Source organism: Tenebrio molitor, chromosome 6 (assembly GCF_963966145.1).
Source record: "Tenebrio molitor chromosome 6, icTenMoli1.1, whole genome shotgun sequence".
NCBI lineage: Eukaryota > Metazoa > Arthropoda > Insecta > Coleoptera > Tenebrionidae > Tenebrio > Tenebrio molitor.
Window position 1 is genome coordinate 4,826,160 of NC_091051.1, and position 23,782 is coordinate 4,849,941.

The 23,782-nt window shown below is 36.7% G+C and overlaps 1 protein-coding gene across 1 annotated transcript in view; it reads left to right on the plus strand.

Moving 5' to 3' along the window:
* The first annotated feature begins 17,306 nt into the window (after window positions 1–17,306).
* Window positions 17,307–23,782, plus strand: part of Gycalpha99B (guanylate cyclase 1 soluble subunit alpha 2) — a 49,139-nt gene continuing 42,663 nt past the window's right edge. The window contains exons 1-2 of the mRNA XM_069051016.1: window positions 17,307–18,091; window positions 22,029–22,268. Coding sequence (XP_068907117.1) covers window positions 22,086–22,268 — 183 coding nt within the window. The 5' untranslated portion in view covers window positions 17,307–18,091; window positions 22,029–22,085. The remainder of the gene's footprint in view (window positions 18,092–22,028; window positions 22,269–23,782) is intronic.

Below are 23,782 nucleotides of genomic sequence, written 5' to 3' on the forward strand. Positions count from 1 at the left end.
ACGACCAAAATCACATTAATTGTACATTTTCGTAAAAAAAGTTGTGCTTTACACACATGTTGCATAAATACTTATTTTTCACTCGTGGGTAAAACTACCCACTGTTACCACCGGCTCTCTGGAGCGGTCGAACTGTCGAATCCATCTGCCTCCTCCACGCCGGAATAACTCTGGGAAGAGCCGGTTGGGTCCGGCGCATTTGTAAATTTACCCGAATTGTTGTCCTTGGACTTGAGTGATAACAAGATCAAGAAGTTGGACGAGAGGTCCTTTTATTTTATTTCACAAAGGGAGGCAGTGATAAGTTTTGGAGATAATCTAATCCAAGACGTGAATGAACATGTTTTCGATGGGTTAACTGCCGAGAGGGTGTTTTTGGATATGAACCACAACCAGTTGGACAATTTGTCTTTTTCAATTTTTAAAGGACACGATTTTGCTAATGCTGACTTTGGTAATAATAAGATTAAGACAGTTTCAGGTTTAACAGAAGACAATTTTGTCATCAGCGCATTTAATGTAGATGGTGGTAACTTGGACACTACCCAAATACTGGTAAACTGGACAGAGACACACGATATTTTTTTAAAGTTTTTAAATAATCACTCATGTCCGATGCAAAATTCACAGTATTTACTTCAATTTGTATTTACATAAATAACTTACAATTCCAATTGTTGTTAATTGTGACATTTCTTGCACAAAATATTGTCTCCGTACTAAGAAAAGTAAATGAAGGTGATCTGTGTGCTTTCACAATTATTTAAATCCTTCAATTAGGTAAGTAATACATCGGAAGTGCTGTCAATCTTCTAAGTAAAGCATGTCCCGTTGAGTAACAAATGTTTGCATTTAATTTGTTTTACTTGGAAACCCTGAGCGAGACTAAATTATATCGGCTGTTCATTTAAATGTATCCTCAAAGTAGGCGTTGAAGAGTCGATTGTGAACGCACCACGGATTGGAGATCACGGATCAGGTGTTTAAATCACCTCACTTTTTGCGTTGTTTGTGTTTTTACTCTGCAGACGTGCGAGTGGTGCGTTCACAATCGAGTCTTCAAGGCCAGCTTTGAGGACAAATTTAAATCAACACCCGATACATCATCACAGTTGGATTGTTCGATACAAATCTTCAATCAGAAATCGAAAAGTTGTTTCTTTACGGTCAAGCTCCTCAAGTTTTAAAAATAAGTATGATACAATTCGTGTTATATCTGTGTGTCATCTCTTTTTTAGCCCAATCTCTTGACAATCTGTTTAATAAATTATTCGATTTGACATATCCAGTCGAATAATGGCATATTCAAAATTGTATCGTCAGAAAATTGAAAGTCATTTCCTTAACGATCGAGCTCCTGCCAAAAGGATGTTTATATATGAACAGGATTGTTGTTATAAAACATAACACGTTGGAAAAACTCAAAGACGAATGTTTAATCGATTTGCTGAGCTTCACAGAGATTCCATTAATAATCAACTAAATAAAAGCTCTAAACCAGAGGGCTTTTATAAATTCATCAAAGTTACGTATGTTTAATTTAAACGACAACATCAAGAAATTATGTGAGGGATGTTTCTAGTTTGTTTGAAATGACAGGTCAGAGTAAGATCAAAATTGCAGACGAACATGTCTTCGATGATTGACATAAGATGTGGGATTTACCGAAATGAAAAGAAATTGATAAAATGAGGATAAACAAATAATATTTTTCTAGAGCTGAGACCCGAAATGTCCATAGAATCCGTTATTACTCGTTTTAGGTTAGTTTACTTTTCTTGTGCATTAAAACTGACATTTTCTCCGTTAATTCGTGCTCGTTACTCTCAATATCTCTTCAAATTCGGCAGTAATTATCTTAATGTGTCCACTTTATATCTTCAAGTTGTTACACACATTTAATATCATTAGGTAACGAGCGTTCAGAAAAATTTTCTCGATGTTTTGCAAGCGAAACACATCTTTTTTTTGACATTTCTTTCAGATACATAACCTCTCATTGATCATATCTCCATTTGTTGTGATCGAAATCTTCGGTTTATTTTCTATTATTTCGATAGATTTTTGACCGCGGCCTACTCGACATATTTTTCACACGTTATTATTGCCGACGTATCCTATTGCGTAAGAAACATATAGATATTCACACCATCGAACTTCGAAACTCTTGTTAACCTTAATGAGCATTTAATTTTGACAATTGTGATACATTTATTGCTGCTTTTTGGTTGACAGTGTTCAGTTCGCCGTCGTCATGCGGCCATTACAACTGCTGATGTCGTGTCTTATCTGCAAAGTTGTAACACTAACCTGTAAGGATTCGAATTATCCTATCAAATATCAAATTTACAAGAGCGGAACCACAGAAATCCGCTCATCTGTTATTTCAACATCACAGCCAGTTTCTTCGATAACTGTCGAGAACCAGAAAATTGACAAGTTGTGCAATGGGCTGTTCAATCTGACATATAAAATTAGCGAATTGTTTATTGATAATTGCAGCGTAACCGAAATCGAAGACCAATTTCTCCAGGATCAACCGTGCGTCAAAATTATACTCATAAACAGTAACAAAATTCGTGTTATTTGTCGACATAATTTCGAAAAGCTTCAAGTTCAACATATAGATTTGAGCAGGAATTTGATCGAAATGATCGACGATGAAGCTTTCGTCGATCTGTTGAACTTAGCGGAACTACACTTGAGCGACAACAAGATGGACTATTTCAATCCCAAAGCATTTGTAAATTTACCGAAATTAGGATACTTGGACTTAAGAAATAACATGATCAAGAAGTTGTGCGAGAAGTCCTTTGATTTTCTTTCGAAGGATACATCACAGTTATATTTCTCGAATAATCAAATTGAAGACATCAGCGAAAACGTTTTCGACGGATTAACTGCCAAGAGGATGTCTTTACATTTGGGCAACAACTCACTGCACGTTTTGCCTATTTCAATTTTCAACGGACACGATTTCTTTGATGTCGTTTTAACTCAAAATAAGATTGAAGAAATTTCAGGATTAACGGAAGATAATTTGACAATCATCACTTTGCTCGTAGATGACAACTTGGACAAAAACATTAATGAAACGTTGACCAACTGGGCACAGAGGCACAAAATTACTTTCACCCTGATACCAAATTGTTCTTCGTGGGCAAAGTATTCACGACATTTACTGTATTTTTCGATTTGTTTAACGCTATTTGCGTATTTAAACTAATAACTCACCCGATCTATCCAATCAAGTTTATTTTTTGATCCTTCGCACAAATCAATAATATATCAATATATCGGGTGTGTCAAAAAGGTCGGATAAACTTTTAAGCATGTTTCAGAGATCACTAATTTGAAGGAAATTTTTTTGTGCAGACATCGTGTAGCCAGTAATTCTTTAAAAAGTAATGACCAAAGCGGCAACATTGCGCTATGTTACCTCAATAGCGATAGTCGAAATTAGCATCAAGTACAAATGTTTCCTTGGAAACCAGAAATAGATATTTTTACAACAATTAAAAGGAAACTATAGAAATATTACAATGTTGTCATTTGCTACTGCACATTTAAAGCACTTTAATCCACTAACTTTAAGTTGATTAAAACCAAACTATTCTGTTAGATAGAACAAAAAAATTCAATAAAATACTTTAATTGTTTTCAACTGTCATAAATTCTCATTTTTCTCCTTTGTAAACTGCCTCTTAACTGCCCTTAAGCAAAATGAGCAGATAACGAATCGTTGTCCTAGACAACACATTTCTGACAGGTCTTGAAAAATTTGTCAAAACTGTCAAAAGCAAATGCGAAACCATTTTTAAAAGATTTGCAAGCTTCAGGGACGTCGTTTCAAACAATACAATTTTGTATGCAACTCGTTTCTGGGTAAATTGGGCTTTTCTAATTGTCCTCGAGGCCTTAAAACCCTCGCTACGCTCGTGTTTTAATCTTGCCCCTCTGGCAATTAGAAAAGCTCAATTCACACAGAAACTACTTTGCATAAATAACTATTTTCTAGAGCTGGGAGGAAATTTGTCCAATAGAATCCGATATTCAGAGCCGCTATTACTCGTTTTAAGTTAGTTTACTTTCCTTGTGCATTAAAACTGACATTTTCTCTGTTAATTCGTGCTCGTTACTCTCAATATCTCTTCAAATTGGGCAGCAATTATCTTGATGTGTCCACTTTATTTCTTCAAGTTGTTACACACATTTAATACGTAGATTAAATAGTATCATTAGGTAACGAGCGTTCAGAAAAATGTGTGGCCAAGCAGGCCGCGCTTTTTTCGATGTTTTACAAGCGAAACACATCTTTTTCTGACATTTCCTTCAGATACATAACCTCTCTTTGATCATATCTTCATTTGTTGTGATCTTCGGTTTATTTTCCTTTATTTTGATAGTATTAAATATTTGACCCCGGCCTACTCGACATATTTTTTACACGTTATTATTGCCGTGTCTTATCTGCAAAGTTGTGACACTAACCTGTAAAAATTCAAATTATATCAAATATAAAATTTACACCGGCAGAGACACGGATATCCGCTCATCTGTTATTTCAACATCACAGCCAGTTTATTCGATAAGTGTCTTGAACCAAAAAATTGACAAGTTGTGCAACGGGCTGTTCAATCTGACATATGAAACTACCGCATTGTACATTAATAATTGCAGGGTAACCGAAATCGAAGACCAATTTCTCCAGGATCAAGCTTGCGTCAAAATTATAACCATGAATGATAACAAAATTCGTGTTATTTCTCGACACAATTTCGAAAAGCTTCAAGTTGGACATATAGATTTGAGCAAGAATTTAATCGAAATGATCGACGATGAAGCTTTCATCGATCTGTTGAACTTAGCGTTTCTACGCTTGAGCGACAACAAGATGGAATATTTCAATCCCAAAGCATTTGTAAATTTACCGAAATTAAGTTACTTGGACTTGAGAAATAACATGATCAAGAAGTTGTGCGAGAGGTCGTTTGATTTTCTTTCCACGGATACATCACAGTTAGATTTGTCGAATAATCAAATTGAAGACATCAGTGAAGACGTTTTCGACGGATTAACTCCCAAAAGGATGTCTTTGCATTTGTACAACAACTCACTGCACGTTTTGCCTATTTCAATTTTCAACGGACACGATTTCTTTGGTGTTGATTTAGCTCACAATAAGATTGAAGAAATATCAGGATTAACGGAAAATAATTTCACAATCACCATTTTGCGCGTAGACGACAACTTGGATAATAACATTAATGAAACGTTGACCAACTGGGCACAGAGGTACAATATTACTTTAAGATTGATACCAAATTGTTCTTCGTTGGAAAAGTATTCACGATATTTACTTTATTTTTCGATTAGTTTGACGCTATTTGTGTATTTAAACTAATAACTCACCCGATCGCTTCAATCAAGATTATTTTTTGATAGTAACATCCTTCGCACAAATCAATAATAAAAGAGTGTTTTTATATAGTGTTATTTACTTAACCCTCCACCACCCGGCGGCACGGCAATTTTGCCGGAGTACATACACTATTACGGATAATACTGGTGCAGTGCTTATCAACATAATTACCGACGTCTCGCCTTCACATTTTGACTTTTTTGTGTTTTATGTTCTGTGTCAATGTTAAGGAATTTCCTCACGATATGACATGAGTATAATAATATAACTTTTTGCACGACCTGTATATAATGAGCAACTTTACTCCCTAATTGTATGGAGCAAAGTGTCTCTTTTTTCCCCTTGGGCAAAAAACCGCAGCCAATTCAAGCTTTTAGTCATCTTTTTTCCCCTTGGGCAAAAAACTATAGCCTATTCAACGTTTTATGGTACATATTTATTTCGAATTAATTTTTTTTTCACTAGAGGTGCAGTTTATGTGAATTTGGAACAGCTATATCTAAGAGATATGCTTGCTTTTGTTGTTTATTTAAAATAATAATGTCTGGTCTGTTATGCTGAATATGAATGTCAGTTAAAACTGTACGATCAAAATATAATTTGTAATTGTCATTTTCCAAACAACTTCTGGTTTATAAATATAATGTGGTTGTGTATCCTTTAATAAGTTGAATTTAACTGCTAAATTCATGTCTATAATTTTTGCGAATATATCATGACGTTTCTTATATTCGCTTTGAGCCAAAACAGTGCAAGAAGAAATGATGTGTTCAATGGTGTCCCCTTCAGTTCCGCAAATCTTACATTTATGACATTATTAATATTATTTATTACATAATTCTTTCGAAGTATTCTGCTCTGCTTGGAAGAGTTCTAGTTCAAATTTACTCCACCCAAGAGTTTTTGAAGTGAAAACTTCTTTAGGCGCAACTCTTACGAATACATCATTATTCCCGAGCAGTGAATTAGTTCTCAACCGTCACGCCGTTACGTCACACGCTCCGAGGTGAAAGGGTCATTCGACTAAGTTCGGGCCAGCCGAGTTTAGCCGAGCGAGCGAGAAACCGTCAGCTGTGCGTCACTACATTGTAAATTCACAGACGGTTGTAATCCTAGTATTTGGTAATAATATACAGGGTGATTTATAATAGATGTAAAAAACTTTGACATCGTGTTCGGGAAGTCATTTTAAGAAAAAAATGTTATATAAATATAGGTCATATTTTGTTTATTTTCAGAAATACATCAGATTTAAGTTTTATTGAAATAATTATGAAAGTATAAGTTTAAAATCTAGTACCCATGGAAATAAACGACATAATTTGTAAAACAATTACATATAACTTGTTGATAGTTGTCAAAATCAATGAGTTTACTGTAGTTCCACATACAGATATTGTTTATATGTGTGGATATTGTGATGGTGTCTAGTCTAGACAGTATCGCCGGAGATTTCCTGATAGATGTTTTATTGCTTGGCTCCCAAGATCTCCCGAATTAAACCCCTTGGATTTTTTTTTGTTTTTTGGGGCCAGTTGAAGTATTTTGAACTGTTTTTTTTTGTAGTAATTTATTTTTCTAGTTATCTAAAATTTAAATCTGATGTAGTTCTGCAAATAAGCAAAATAGGACCTATATTTGTATAACATGTTTTTCTTAAAATTATTAATTGTATATTACTTAAAGTCAATTACAAACGTCATAGAAGTTTTCGCATCTGTCGTGCGGTCTTAAACACACACTCTTTTTTTTTTCTCTTGTTTTGAAAACTGTTGAAGCAATTGAAGAAGAAGAACCGACTGTGTGTCGTCCGCATCGAAATTCCTCGTGAAGTTTCTCTTCTGATAAATTTTTAACGACGTTTGGTGGAAATTTCCGCTCCGAGACTCATATTTTAGCGGAAACTTCCACATTTAATTCAACAGTTTTCACACATGTTTTGTGTTAACAACAGCTTTTCCCGGAGGAGTTGTAGCAGTAAATTTTCTTAATTACTGTAAGAAGATAGACCGGGGGGCATTCCTTACTCCTTACTCGGAACATCCTTGAGAGACAGTTAAGCCGATCTCGGGAACTAATCGGTAGTTAACCTGGGTAATTTGATGGGACACTCTATATATCGGTGTGGTCGGCGGGAGTTGTAATCCCCCACAACGAGCAAACTTTAGTTTTAACTAAAGCATTACGAATGTTGTGCACACCCTAACCGGTCCCAATTATTGTATAAATCATGTCGTTATAAATAGCACAAGGGCTGGAGAACGGTGTTTCCCTCCACTTCCAGCCCGGAGGTATCCAGACGTGTGGGTAATCCAGTGACTTATGCGGCTTCAGAAATCGACTGTCGAGTTATCACCCCGTTATTACTGTATTCTCGAGTTCATCCCTTATCCAAACACTTATTTTTTCACATTTCGTGTAATATTTTTATTGCAGCGATCGGAAATTGTTTGTTATTTGCCTACCGAGCGCCGGGGGAGATCGATCGATAATCGCACAAACAATCGACTGAAATTTTAATAATCCCGATTCGGTATCGTTCATGTTTATTTTACAATTAACAGTAATTGACGTCAGTTGCGGCAACATTAACGGCGTCGATGCTCCCTTTTCAAATGATTTAATTAAACCGGATCGCTCTGTCAGGTGCGAAGGTGAAGCCCCCCTAATAAATACGAATCGGTCTGTGTTTATTTTGTCGAACAATTATTCCGGGGAACTCCCGGACGAGGGACTCCCGTATCGGCACGGCCATTGTTCGGGGCCCGATTAAAATTTTAAATTGAAGATAAACAAGTCTCGGCGTCTGGATTGACAGCTCCGAAAATATTTTCGCCTCGGCGGCGAAAAAGAAAAAAGGGAACACAGCGCCGGGCGCCGCTCCGAAAAAACAATTGTCAACGGGTTTTTGCACGTTTTAATTGAGTGCGGCCATCAAGACGGGTTTATTCGCACAATAAAAACCCTTTACAACCCCCGCATAATGCCGGTAATATTTATAAGCGGCCATTATTGTCTGGCCGCTGCAATCGATTTAATGTTGCGCCGTTGACAATCAACTAAATAGTGTTGTATGTCCGGCGGAAATGAGAGAAGGGCTGGGGGCGGTTTTTTCGCCGGCCCCGAGTTTTCGCCCGAGAGTATCTTGGCGGGTGCGTATGAATATGTAACAATCGAATCTTGACTAATCCTGTTCGGGACGAGAACCTCGGTCGGTTATTTGCATGTTCGAGGATGCGGTCCAGGGGTGGCTGTCAATGTTTCATGGAGTTGTGCCGAACGGGGGTAGAAAGTCAACCGGGTTGGTCCTGGGCGAGGGTGGATGGCGACTTAGTAATGCAATTTTTTTGCCAGGAACGTGAGAGCGTGAGCGAAAGTGGGAGGAATATCGGAAAAAGGAAAGGATACATCTTTTATTCTCCCCCCGAAGGGGGGCGGGCCGCTGAAGCTTTCCAGAGCCTTTTCAACCAGAGGAAGTAAGGTGGTAGGTACTTAGAGGTTGATACTGACCCAGCATTGGCCTTATCTGTGATATGAGATATACCACGATGTGATGGTGTGGGAAACCTTTGAAAAAAACCCACCCCTGATCAGGCGGCACCGGGGTTAGAACCCGGGACCTCCCGAATGCAAAGTGGCGCGCTAGGCGCTTGGCCACAGTGCTCATTTATTAACTAACACTTTCGAGACACATATCAGACCTCCTGCTCGACGAAATGGTGAAAGCCGAGGAGGAAAAAGACAGGAAGAGACATTCAAAACCGGAATTAGTTTTTCTCAATTTCTTGGAACGAGTTAAGTTCGGTTAATCCGCCCGGTGAAGTTCATCTCGAAACTACCGAAAAGGCCTCAGGACAAGACGAAGCAAATTCATTCGAATTACCCGAACGCATCCATTCGGCAAGGGGGAGCACAACAAGGCCGCTCATTAGGACCACTCGAATGTGCAAGTCTCACCATAACGCAATTAGCACCGTTACAGTTGTCACAACGGCGCCCCCTGCGTCTGATCCGCAAGTGATTTGTCCGACACACCGCCGCGGGGCGGCAAGGGGGTGCTAATTGCCGTTTAAGCCCGAACAGTTTGGCTCCCATCCAAATTGCGCGTTTCGACCATGCACTAGCATAATGGCGATAACTGAATTAAAACGACACTACATCCAGTTTATCCACTTAAATATTTGTTCAGATGGCAAGTTGCAACCGCGGGGGCCATCTCACCAAGGAGCGTCCTCGCTCGAGGCGACATCTGTCGCGCGTGTGGACCAGGCTTTATCGAGCTTTTTATTTATTTTGTTGTTGGGTGCCAGCTGACGGGGATCGCTTATCGTTCTTGTATCTAAATACCGATTTGATTGACATCAGAGCAGGGCCGGACTGGCGGAGAGACAGTTACTCTTCGTATCGATTGGAGGAGCGTTTAAAGGAGATGTGGAGATTTTAGGCGCTAAATCAGGAAGTTGTCGAGAAGCTGATCCGGAAGATTTCTTTTTTTTTTGCTCTTGTCCTTCATCCCGGACATTACGAAAAGAGTAATATTTCCCTAGTATTGAGAGGGCTTTTGCCGAGCACGGACGTGTCCGAAATACGCAACGCCGCCCCTTAAGATGGATGCCGTCTGCTTTATCAAATTCGCGGCCGGATTTGGGATGCCGATAGAATACACTGGAAATGAATAAAAAACGCCGTTACGTTAAATTACCTCGAGGAAAGTTCGTTTGGGCAATAACCCGGAACCGGAATAGCAATCGGCGATTTGTAATTCAGGAAGGCCGGAGGAAGTGATGGGCCCCATCAATATGTGCCATCCTCCTGGATGTTATATCGAACGATTTTGCAATTTAATTAGTGACAGTGTCGGCGGAGCGGCTGAAATAATTAAGTTAGAAAACAAGACGGGGGCGGTCCACAGACGAACAAGAAACTCTACTTTAGTTAATAGTGAATATCGGAAAACAAGCGCCGCATCGATCGCTTAAAAATTCGTCCACCGGAAAAATTTTGCAACAACTCCGGAGTTGCCTTGGCTATTTGTTTTTGTAATTTAGAATGTGGGTCTTCGCGTGCCGCGACCTGAAACACCGACACGTAGTCTTCGATCGGCAACAGCCGGAGTTTTTTTTACGGTCCCGTCAAAAATGAAAGGGGCCGCGAGCAACGAATCCGGAACATTTATCAAGCGCCTCACCTTCGCCGCAGCTCGTTCCGGAGTCCATTTGTTCCGGTGGACTTCATTAATTATTCTTCTTCAGACATTTATACCGGGCCGAAATCACGGAAACAGAGGCTGTGGGGCGGTTTTGTGAATTATGAAGCGTTGCCGGAGTGGGCGATCACACAACATACCCCGACGGATGTTTTGCGAAGACATTTTATTACGAAGCCGAGTTGCTTTAATGGTGGACATAAATCGGCCGGTTCGGGAAAATCCCCACGGATAAAATAGACCTGTCAAAGTTAAAAAACGTATGCAGGTGGGGGATGAGAGTCGGAGGCGGCAAAATCGCAAAACAAAACGACGGAATTTATGTATCGGATTTCGACGGCGCGATTGCTAATCATGTTCCTGTTTTCCAACTTTACACCAAGACAGTTCGATTATTCACGCACGGATGCCCGATTTTACACCAAATGATAAATAATTTTCCGAAGCTCTGCAATAACAGTTTGCAACGTGCGTACCACTAAAATCTAGAGGCACTATCCACTATAATGTTGCGGTGGAAATGCTCCAAGACGTTACGAAAGTAATTTAATTTGCCATTTCCGATACCCACGGTGTATACAGCGTGTGCGAAAGTAAAACTCGATTTAATACGCAATCTGGAACGTTCTATGACAAAAATATTTTTCTGTGAAGTTTTCAAGCATAAAGCGTTTTCCAGGAATGTTTCTGTTTTTCTTCTACTCCGGAAAAACTTGAGTGGACTTGTGGCTTTTCTTTAAAAAGTGTAATCTAATTTTCACGACTTCTTTCGAGGTCTTCCTGGACGTCGATTAATACTTTACCACGCAAAGAACTGGAGAAACTATAGAATTTATTTATGCGCGAAGTTTTGTGAGTTGTTTGTTTTTCTCCACCCCTGCATTTTTCCATTATTGAATAGTTGTGAAACTCTAACTGGTCACAAAACTATACGATTTTTTCGCTAAATATTTAAATTTTGACAGAAACGTGAGATAAAAAACTTTTGCTTGACACTCAAAGAAATAAAAAAATCTTTTACATGTAGATATTATTTTTTTGATAAAAGTTTTTTTTATTTTTATTGACTAATAAATAATCATAATCATAATATGAAAAATACAAAAGCCGAAAAATCTAATACAAATGTCGTACGGTAGCTATTTTACAGCGTTCCAAATGATCAGGCACTCGGCTTCGCCTCGTGTCGGAAACCTGGTTTTCGCGTTGTAAAATACCCCTACCGTACTCTAATGCGTTTTGTCCATATACGATTTTGTCTTTTGTAATTTTGGAATAAACTTTATGACCTTTAAGAATTTAAAATACAAATAATTTCTATTTTCATTAAGGAAATTAAATTTGGAGAAAGCAATTACTGCTTTTTCCGAATAATATTTGAAATGGAATTGAGACTGTTAAATTAAGAAAAGTAAACGAACAATTTCAAGTGGTGCTCTTAATTAGGACTTGAGTAATTCGTCTTTTTCCCAATTTATTCCAAATACAATAAATAAATGTATGTTTTTTTACCATTTTCATCATCTCTTACGATACACAATTAGTCGAGTAGATAAAAATTCAATTAAATAAAAAACAGTTACGAAATGTATTACATAAAAAAAAATCAATAACTCAAGGTCTTGCATCTTCTGGAAAGCTTAATAACAATTTTCTAGGAGTATCGAGTTACTGATTGGACTAATTAATTTGTCACTGGAGTTGTCATTGGATGAAATTCAAATAACAGTGATCTGATTGCAAAGAAAATTATATAAAATTTTCGCATTAACGTCTTCGTGCATAACATTTTTCCACCGCTTTTATTTTTTTTTTTTTTTAGGAAATAATCATAATGATTCAATTTATTATTATTCAGTGTTTCTTTATGATGTTGATATGATTGATTCAGTTCGCCGCACTTTACCGCACTAGTCCGGTGAAGTGTCACTTTACCACATTAGTGCAGTAAATAGTCATTCCGACATTCAAACGTATGTTGTAAAATTTCAATTATTATTTGATTCTACCTTGACGAGTCAAGTTCATCCGGAAGAAAACTTGCATAAGTCGTAGCGTGGAAATGTGTATGCAGGGTGTCTCAAAATTCGCGAATTCCGAATTCAGAGCGTTGTAGGGAGTCACTTCAGTAGTCCAAATATGAAAATTTAAAAAAAAATCGGGACTCCCCTTATAAAGATACATTGGTCTGAAGGTGCACTCTTTGAACTGCGTTTTCTTCAAACAGGCTGGAAAGTTGTGGAAAATAATCACGTAAAACAATTTTTTGAAGAATAGCTTTACTTTAGAGTAAAAAAATCTTAAATTTTTGTAATTTTTCACTGTGGATATGAAGGCTGCTATGTATTGAACAAAATTAAAGTGCTTATATCTTCTTCAGGAAGAGCGAACTTTTTTTTCCAAGTATTTTTCGAGTTCCACTGGGTCCTTCCCTACCACGCTCTGAATTCGGAATTCGCGAATTTTGAGACACCCTGTATATTACAAAAAATTGTATTATGTATTTTTTTTTTCAAATATTAAACTGGTGTAAGTTTTCTGTTTGACTAATAAAATAGATTAATTTGGGGATTTTATTTGGTGGGGGTCAATAGGATAATGAGAAAATGAGGTGTTTTGTGTTTTTGAAATAATCACTGTGTGTATATTTGTAATATTAAGTTCTGTTCACGCGAAACCCCCGGGAATCCGTACTTTCATATTTAATATTCTTCCACATTTTTCTTTCCGTTTTCGGTCCATTAGAGATATTCTTAAGCCGGTTCCGTGCCAATTTCGATCCATTAATTCTCCTTGACACCTCGAATAAATATTTAAAATGTTGATTTAAAAATACTCCTGGTGGGGAGTTACGTGTTAAATAACGGCGATACGTTTCACAAAGCACGCCAACATAATGAACGTTTTACTGGTCGGAGCTCGGCGAAATGTCAAGGGAATGGCGACACTCGACGTCCTCCAGAATTCCATCTATCCAGAGTGTCATATTTTTGTGTTATCCCTCCGACCGGGCGTCGACATGTTTAATCCTGGAAGTCACGGATTCGCATATTTTAGATGGAGTTTAATACTTCGCGTAAACAAAGCCAAGTCAGAAGTGATTGTTCGCCCTTTACCCCATAATAACGTCGACAATACGACACACATAACTTGGCAAACAAGAATCCCTTCGACTGGCAATCCTCCCCCAGAATCGCTCCATCAACGGGATCGCGACAATCGAAGTTTCCGACCGTGTCGCCATAAAAATCTCCAATTATTAAAACAAGAACAGGGATCGTGGATTGACGGGCGGGGGTTGTATCGGTCTTGTGCGGATAATGAAGCGAAAGAGACATCGTATTTTTCCTTCACTATATTCCCTCCACTCGGGGTTGCTTTTTATCAGATACAGATAGGACGAAATGTGGTCACAACTGAGGACAAAAAGTCTGCGTTTAAGCCACATCATTCGTGACACTTGACCGACTTTACATACGATCATCGTCATCGGAGTTTGTTGGCTCGTTTGTGACATTCTTGAATGTCGTGTCCTTTCGCGTCGTTTAGAAAAGGGTAACGTTTCGAATGTTTTCGCAGCACTTCTGGATGTCGTGGCTGCATTAATAGGGCGGGCATGTCGGATATTAAATGATCGATTTGCACCGGATCGCATTCCGGGCGATTTGGAGATGGTCGCAATTCCTGCGGATTATTTCGCGGCCGGGGTGGTAATCTTACATTCCGCACGTGTGCGAACACATATTTATACGAAAGTGATTATTTCTATGAGCAGAATTATTTTGCTACTTTTTTTAAATTAAAATAGTCAGTGATATGTTATGTACGAGTATTTGCACGTATAAAAAATTGATAATATTAATGAAATATTTTATCTACGACTTGTGACTGACAGTTCTCCCATCATGCTTTAATATTGCGCAACGTACTCGTAATTATTAAATTATCTGCATAACGTGTCATTATTTATAATTAATTTTATGTTTTTAGCCTGATCTCTCCTAAAGAGTAACGCAGATACCTATTCTTAGTTTTCAGTTCTTGGCTTTTGATTTGTCACTATCAAATCTCTAAAGACGCGGGTTATATTTGATTTAGCTCAAAATATAACGGCGAAATTGTTAGATTTATTAAAAAATATCCCAGCGCCTCCACCATTGACAAAATACATTTTTGCCAGCTGCCAAAGAGACAGTGATGAGTTCTTTTCCCATCTATTCGTTACAATTTAATCTACAAAAGATATATTTGATCTAGCTCAAACAATAAGAGAGATGTTGTTATGATTAATGAATAATGATAAATATCCTGGCGCCTCCACCATTTTGGAAGAAAAAAGTTTTCTCGGCAACTGCTGAAGATAGAGGGGTCAGTGAAAACGTACGTTCCTTCCAATAAAAAAAAATGTTTATAGCGATAAAAACGTCCTACTACTCTGTCATCTGTCAAAAGAGATTAAAATTGCATGCTACTCCTGTCAGATTCTCAAATTGTTTGTAATAATTGTGTTTTTAGTAACTGTATTATAAATAAATAATTGACCTGACCTGACCTAACGTTAAAGTTTGTATTCTGGAATTAATTTTGCCAAAAATAACACGACCAAATTTTTAGTATCTGATAAATTTTCTTCTTTTCACTTAAACATTTTTGCTTTAGACAATTTTACTCCTTGATATTTGGGCATTTTTATTCAAACCTTCGAGCTAAAGCTCTCGGGCCTAACCAAAATAAAAATGTTCAAATTCAACTCGTAAAGTTGTCAAAGCACAAAGTTTTCGTAAGATTGAAAAATTTATCCGATAAAAAAATTAGATCTTGTGATTTTACCTTCTCCAGCATTTACTATAACACCATTTGTTTCTAGGAGTGATCAAATGGATATTGTATATTGTAACATAAAAATAATATTTTATAATTTCAGTGAATGCTCTGTTCTATTGAATTAATCAACTGAATCGTTATTAAAACAATAATATTTTTCACAAAAAAATATACATTCCAAGACAGACAAAAGTTACAGTAAATGCATTTTTGGAGACGTTATCGTGAACGAAAAAATTAATCAATGCGTCTATGAATGAATGCTTTAATGAAATAATCACATATTATATCCCAAGTGCAAAAATTTTTATCCGAAATTTTTTTGCTAATGAACGAAAACATCCATAAATGAGGTCATAAGACTAATTATTAGCAAATAAGAGCACGAGACGAAGTCGAGGGCTTTTATTTGATAATAATTGGTCTTCTGACCGAATAGTTTATGGATGTTTGAGTTCATTAGCAAAAAATTTTCCGATATTAAAATTTTGCACGAGGTGTATACGGCTGATTATTTCCTGAATAGAATGAAACCAAACGCATTATTTCCAATCCTTTTTATTCATGCATTTTTGAGAAATTTTATCCGGTTATTTTTTGTTTTCTCGTTTTGATTGGTCAATATTTGTCACGCAATTGGTTGCTAAACACATCAAGGAAATAATCAATTAAAGCATGTGTAACAAATATTTTCGTCATAATTAACTATCGGGTGTCAAAATAGGCGGTGAAAAGTCGATTGTGAACGCACCATTCGTCAGTCTGCAGAGCAAAAACACAAAAAACGCAAAAAGTGAGGTTAGATTTAAACAGCTGCTCCGTGATCTGTAATCCGTGGTGCGTTCACAATCGACTTTTCAACGCTAACTTTGAGGAGAAATGTAAATGAACACCCGATAGAAAAAACATACTTTTTAAATTTACATAAAAAAAAAACTATGTAATTGGTTTTTCCTTCAAAACTATTTCTAGATACAAAAGTCCCGAATTATTTACTTAACAATTTAATTAATTCTTTTGTTTGTCCTATTATCTTGCAATGTGATATAATAAATAATTTATTTTAAGAAAAAAAAAGAAACAATATTTAACACATTGACAGATAGTTATTAATTAATTATCTATATGTATTATATGTTTTAAATTTAAAATATTTCTAAAAATATACCGGTGATGCTTTTTTGCAATCAATAAAAGTATGTAATGAAATATTCTGTATAAAAGTTTTTACGTGATATTTATGCCGCTACTCAGTTTTTTCCAATAAAAAAAACATATTTAATATTAAATGAATTAGAGTTTGTTTTTGAGCTCATTCTATTATAAAACAAAACACTACGATTATAATAAATATTTCTACATTATATCGTAAATTGTGTATGTAAAAAGACATTAATTACAGCAGTTTCAATATTAACAATAGCTATTTTCAATACAAGTGAGCAAAGTAGTGCATTTAATCACTCTCAAAACATTCACTTTGCTCACTAGTGAGAAAATATTATTTCCTCACTAGTGATTCAATTGCCATCTTTGCTAACTATTTTCAGTGAGGAAAAACCACTAAAATCCAATGATCATGGAAAAAATATTTTGTATATCTACATGTTTAAAAAATCGATCAAAACAGGCGAATATTTAATTTATTGTCATGTATTTCATAAAATATTTCTTTAATTATTCACATTTTAAAGATAAATAATTCTAATATTGTACAGACTGACGCTTTGAATTCTTAAAGACTTTTCACACGAATTATTCATTCGAATGATTTTTCTTCGTCTCGACAGTTCTTTATCTATTCAGTACTCATATATTTTTCACCGAAAACCATTTTCTTAATTTTTGGATCAATATTTACATTTGACATTTAAAATGTTTCAACTTCTCAACGAGCTTTTTCTCGAAAGCCTTGTTTACACAAGCTTAAATTAATTCATCAGTTTCCACAATGTTTCCCATCAGATTTGTAAAATGGTTCCTTGCAAATTAGATTTGTTAGCTCCAGAACATTGTAAAACTTCATAGTGCAGCTGTAATAGCATCTGTAAAGTTTAAGAGAAACCTTCTCTGGAGAGACCACGTATTGCTAATAAGACCAACACAATTCGAGCTCACCGAGGACGCAAGCAAGGACGAAAATATTTCCGGGTAAAAGAGCTGTTAATGTAACCATCGAGACATCAAGAACGTCCCTTTTCCGTGTTAATTTTTGTCGTCCCTTGATAATTTCCTTTTTATCGTCCTGTCGACCGCGATCCCGTCGCATTCCGTGAATAGCGTCGACGACGCTGGCCGAAGGTGAATTAAAATCGCGGGAATTAAAAAGGTGTTTATGTGTGCGGCGGCGGCGGCGGCAGTGCGCTGGCGTCGAAGAGGCATCGTTTCAGCCTGCGACGCCTTCAGTTGGTCGGTCGTCGCGGTGCCGCTACGTCGTCGAAGGCTCCAGGACGACTCGCGTCGAATAACGAACACGTGACCATCGCAGGACAAGAGTGGACCGCGAGCAGCGAGGCGTCGGCCAGGTCCCGTCATGTAAGGATCATCCGAGCGTCGTCCTTCCGTCGGGGTCCCAAAGGACCCTTGAAGAATTAATATCCAAATGATGGTGCGCCGACTTGTTGCCAGAGGGGTTTATGGTGAGTTTGTGGGGTGAGGCAGTCGATTCTGATTGAATTAAACGACCTTTTTACGCCCATTTTATTCTCTTGGAAATGTCTCGACGGTTCTTCAACCGTTTCCGGTACCCTCTTTATGTCATCGGGAGAATTTTTGCCGATCAAAAGAACGACGGGGGTGCTATCGCAAATTGGGACGGGGATGCGGTCGGGGGCGAATTTACAAACCGGCCGGATAGGCGCAGATGCTTCAAAGGTGGCGACAATAAAATAATTAATGCGCGACATGACAACGAAAATTAACCACCAAGGTTCAAGTGGAGGCCCTTTCAATTCATTGTTATTACATTTTCGTATTTGTATCATTCTAAAAATATAATGGATCTAGGTCATGCAAAGCGGTAATAAAATCCCGCAGAGTAAAAATTTTATATTTTCTCTCGAGACACGTTTTTAAATAAATGGACATTTTATAGACTACCGTGATTTATTAACTATTGCAAATTCGCAAAAACGACAAAATACATTCCTGTTGCTTCGAAAACTGGCAAAATTACAACATGAACGATGTCTAATTGGAATTTAATGTACTGGATGTTGATAACGATAAAAGTAATATCGAATAATTGGAAATATTGATTCACGGAATACAGCTAACGTGTTTACAAACACAGAAATTGATTATTACACGGTTGCAATGTTACTTTCGATATCGTGTGGATATACAGGGTGTCACAAAATTAACTTATTCCAAGTCGGGGGTCTTGTAGGGAAAAATCTCAGGAATCTCGAAAAAATAAAATAAAAAATACAGGGGGAGTCTTTACAAAGATATATGGGTCTGAAGGTTCAAATAAAAAATATAAATGGTTGACATTCATTTTGAAATATGGTGAGGATGATTATGTAAAATATTAAAATATAAATGAAAAGACATTTCTTGAAAAAACAGCTTTATCTCGAAAAAATAAAAATTTTATTTTTCCAATTTTTGTTCAAAAGGGTTAGTTAGAATATTAATCAGGTACTTTTGAACAAATATTAGCAACTTTGATATTTTTTTCAAAGTGACAGCAATTTTTTTTAACATTTTTACTTGGTCAACAGGCTGTCCCCTACTAAGCCCCGAACTCGGAATACGATAATTTTAAGACACCCTGTAGATAAAAGTACGACTAATATATCATTGTTTTATTCTCTAGTGTGTGGATAAAAAATGAAAATAAACACAGGGATTACGTTGTAAACGTAAAAGATACAAGTTTGTTCAGAATAGTGTTGTAGATATAGATAAGAAAGAACCGAGCTCGGCCGAGCATTAATTTTCATAGAGAATCAGCGCCACTAGAGAAATCAATTCAACAGAAATCTCATTAGAATTGAAATAGAAATGTAATGAATATGGAGATAGATAAATCTTGTAAATCCGGAATTAATTTGTTAATTCATTCAAGAGTAGATAATTCTGAAAATCTGTGCTGATACAGATAATGATGTAAAAAACCGTGAAACATACTGAAATGACGAAAAAGCTAGTTGTAGTTTGACGTTATGAGCTAGATACTAACGTGGATATAGATAAAACATTGTCAAAAGAGAAATTGATTAAATAGAAGTATTAGAATATACGGGGAGGTAATTAATAATGTGGATAATTCATGGAAACGGTTTTGAAAATTTATTTAGATATACTTAGATAAATAAAACAAACACATACTACAGAAAAATTGCAACAATGCGAGTCGGATTTGAATAACAGAATAAACTGGAAATTGTGCGAATATAAATAATAGTCTGAATATGTCTGTAATGTTTCATTACTTCATTTTTATCTGCTTTTCATAATTTCTTTCCTGGATATAGACAAGAATCAAAGAAGAATAAGAAAAAAACCTAGTGATCTGATCTGATTTGGAAACATTGTAGACGTGTTGGATACTCTCATAGGCTGCGACCTTGGAAATATCTGCGCGAAGGCGGAGCAATAAACCAGCGAAAAATCTGTAAATGAAAACTGAAAACGTCGACTACTTTAAACGCAAATGGACGAGAGAGAGAGACGGCAATAACGTAACGAATGACGATGTTTTCCGGTCGGTTTGTAGCACCTCTTTGAGATATTCGTCGTTTGCACAGATATGACTCATAGCCCATGAGAAAATCCAAGACCTTTAACAAAGTAACGAAACGAGATATAGATAAATCTCATACAATAGAGAATAGATAGTTTACAAATTAAGATATAGATATCTGATTGCAATGCAATGAAATGCACCAAGTGCAAAATTGCATCACCGACAACTACTCATATCAAGAACGAATTGGAAATTATGTGGATGTAGATAAAATCAACTTTTACTATTCTCATTAAAATTGGAATTAATAGATTATTTTTATTCGTTCATAAATGGTCAGATAGTTATAAATCCGTTCGGATATTGATAAAATAACGTAATGGATGGTGAAATATAATAATTACTTAGTGAAAAAAAATTGTAGTAATGAGAGCTCTGGCTCGCCGCAGCTTGCAGTAATAGAGATAGACATAAAAGTGACTAAAAAGAAAACACATCAGAGCAGGCGTTGCAAATTATAGGTCATGTCGTAGCGGAATCCTATGCAAATAAGAATCAACGCATGGGCGTAGAGAATTTGTGGTCTCAAACGCTACTCTGTGCATTTTATTATTATTATGTGATAATGAACAAAATTTATAAAATAAACAAGAGCAACATTTTACATTCGTAAAGGTAATGGGTAATTTACCAGCTTTATTGCCAAATCCGACGCCACTGGCAAGCAGATTTTTCGGTGAAATGTCAAAGAAACGTCAGTTTTAAAGCAACGGTGTTGAAAAAAAGTTTTTGATTTCGACGAAGTTTCCTGTAATTGTACCCAACAATTATCCCAAAATAAATGGTAAAATGAATTTTACCATTGAAGATAAAGCATTAATTTATTAATAATAATTAATTAAAGAATAATAGATTTTTTGAGAGGTAGGCAACCAATAAAACGACTGTGTATAGCAAGTATACATATGTGTAGGATTAAGCTAAGACAGAAGGGGTAGCACTCTTGATTTGTATCTAACAAATTGTAGGTATTGAAAAAGAACCAGATGTCAACAGTGTCGAAAGAGAGTTGATGTTAATATCGTATTTTAAATGCAACAAATGATATCAGACGGAAATAGATAAATCTAGTAAATCTGGAACAGCTTTATTAATTGATAAAACATAAAACAACAGTGAAATCTAACCGGATAGAGATAATATAAACGGTGAAATAAATTATGAGATAACGGCAAAATCGCAACAACAAGAAACACTAACTTATTGTAGCCGAACGTTATAGACATAGATAATAAGAAAGAACCGGAGATTAACTCGGAATAATGGCTTTCATATGGAACTTGGTTACAGAGAAATTGATTCACCAGGAGTTGCATTAGAGTTGCAATCAATATGGATGCCGATAAATCCAATACATTTGAAACTGCTTTATTCGCAAAGGATCAAATAGTTGTGGGATCTATGCGGATTTAGAGAAAATGGTGCAACGGAACTTCAACGAGGAGCAAATCGCTTCAGCCAGTCAGATAAAAATGATCGAAATCGAAATCGAAGCGGAGTCAGAAATGTAAAAAATGGGACCATTTAGTTATAAAAAACTAGAGATAAAGGGGCGTAGTTCTGATTGTGGGTGAATTAAGCCGTCGTTTCAGTTCCGTTATGCTCTCTTGTAAAAGTTCCGTAAACTGTTTCCGATTCGCCCCCCGTCGCAAATTTTAATCAGCGAATCCCCGATATCCACCGCGTCTGCAATAAATCCGAATTTTGCAGTCGAACAATTAAATATAACGAACCGTCAGTCTGCTTTTGAAACCCTTGTGCTGGGGTGGAAAGCAGCATAAACAATCGTCGACGATTAACACCCCTCCTCTATCACTTTCCAGGTAAATAAACTATCCGCGATGAAACATAGATGAGGCCGTAAACGCGCCGCAGTGAAGATGGCGTCCTGTCCTTTCCGACGGACCTCGTCGCACGCCCTCCCCAACGGGGCCCTGAAGAGATCGTTCACGTCTCGCCAATCCTCCATCCAAATCCCCAACGACGACCAGGACGAAGAGGACAAGAATACTCTCAACTTGAAGCACTTGAACGACGCGATCGTGACGCTGACGGCGCCGCCGGTAAGTCGAAGACATTTCAAAGGGTCGTCCCCGCGGAGTTCATCTGCATGCGCATAAACAACAACGAAAGTTTCTCTCGGAGGAGGAAGTTCAATAATGAGCCGGGACTGAAAAACTCCTCGAGACACGGATACAAGCCACGATGATAATAATCCAATTCGCACGTCCTTCAAAGCCGTTCAAATATTTGCATCCAAATAGATGCGGCGGGATATAGATAATCAATGCGGTGTGTGTGTGATTGTAGCGGAAAAAGAGCGCCGCGATTCATGCGAGGCGTGAGAGGTTGCGCCTGCATTATCTACAGATAATAGAAATAGCCACAAAACCAAGACTTCGCTCTGAATGCTAAGTGGATGCGGATAATGAATGGAAACACTTGTTTTAACGCGCATTATCTGTCTAACCGCAAGGACTAGACTACTCCGAAATGGATGTGGGGAACGGCGGGATGGCAAAAATTATCTGTTGATGGGGTAACTGACAGTTTAAGTGATAATAACGCGATTAATTACTCTGGCGGATATCGAGTTAACCGGCGCATCCACCATTTATGCAACACATTTTCCAACAGATTTATTTTCAGATTGTATCTGCTGGGCTGGGTCGTTTCGCGCTAAATTTACCGTTCCATATTTTTCTTGTTAATTTTATCAACATCAATTTCGCTCAAAATGAATCTCTCAAAATTGATATTGATCTCGAATTGATTCGACGCATCAAATTGGAAACGACTGCTGCTGCTTTTTGTATCATTTGTATCATGCTTTTAGTTCGAACGTTGTACTTCTGTATCACGAACCAGCCTTATTTTAACACCAGCACTGTTCCCACTGCCTTGATATATTCGATGAAAATATTTCCAGAATTGGCCACAAGAGCCAATGTAACTTTTTGCTGATCATTTAAATATCTTTTGACATTATTTCTCACTAAAATTCCATTAGAAACATCAAAACGGACTATATTGATATTGATCAGTTTGCGAATTGATAATGAATCAAAGTATCAATCGTTTCTTATTTATTATTTTTTAAAAACCATCTTTTTTGATATCACGATCGAATAGAAATTGTGATATTATTCCACTGTTCTTAAAAATATAAAGTCAGTCACTGTCAAAATTAGCGAAACCAGTATTGATATTGTGATATTGATCTGTCATTAACGGTTCATTCTAATTTTTTAACGTTGTCTTGTCAAAACAGACAAAGAGGCCAATACTGATAATGACGTGACAGATTTGATAGGCAGAATCTTCTATTTTGGTAGAATATTCAGAATATTCTTTAGCAGAATTGCCAATATTACTTTTTGTTGATCATTTAAATGTCTTTTCATATTTGTTTCTTACTAAAATATTTTCGGCCAGTAATTGGATAACCTAATATTCCGTTAGAAATATCAAGACACACCAAAATTGATATTGATCAGTTATTGAATTGACAATGAAGCAAAGTATGAATTGTTGCTTTGTTATTATTTTTTAAAGACCATCTTTTTCTGATATCACG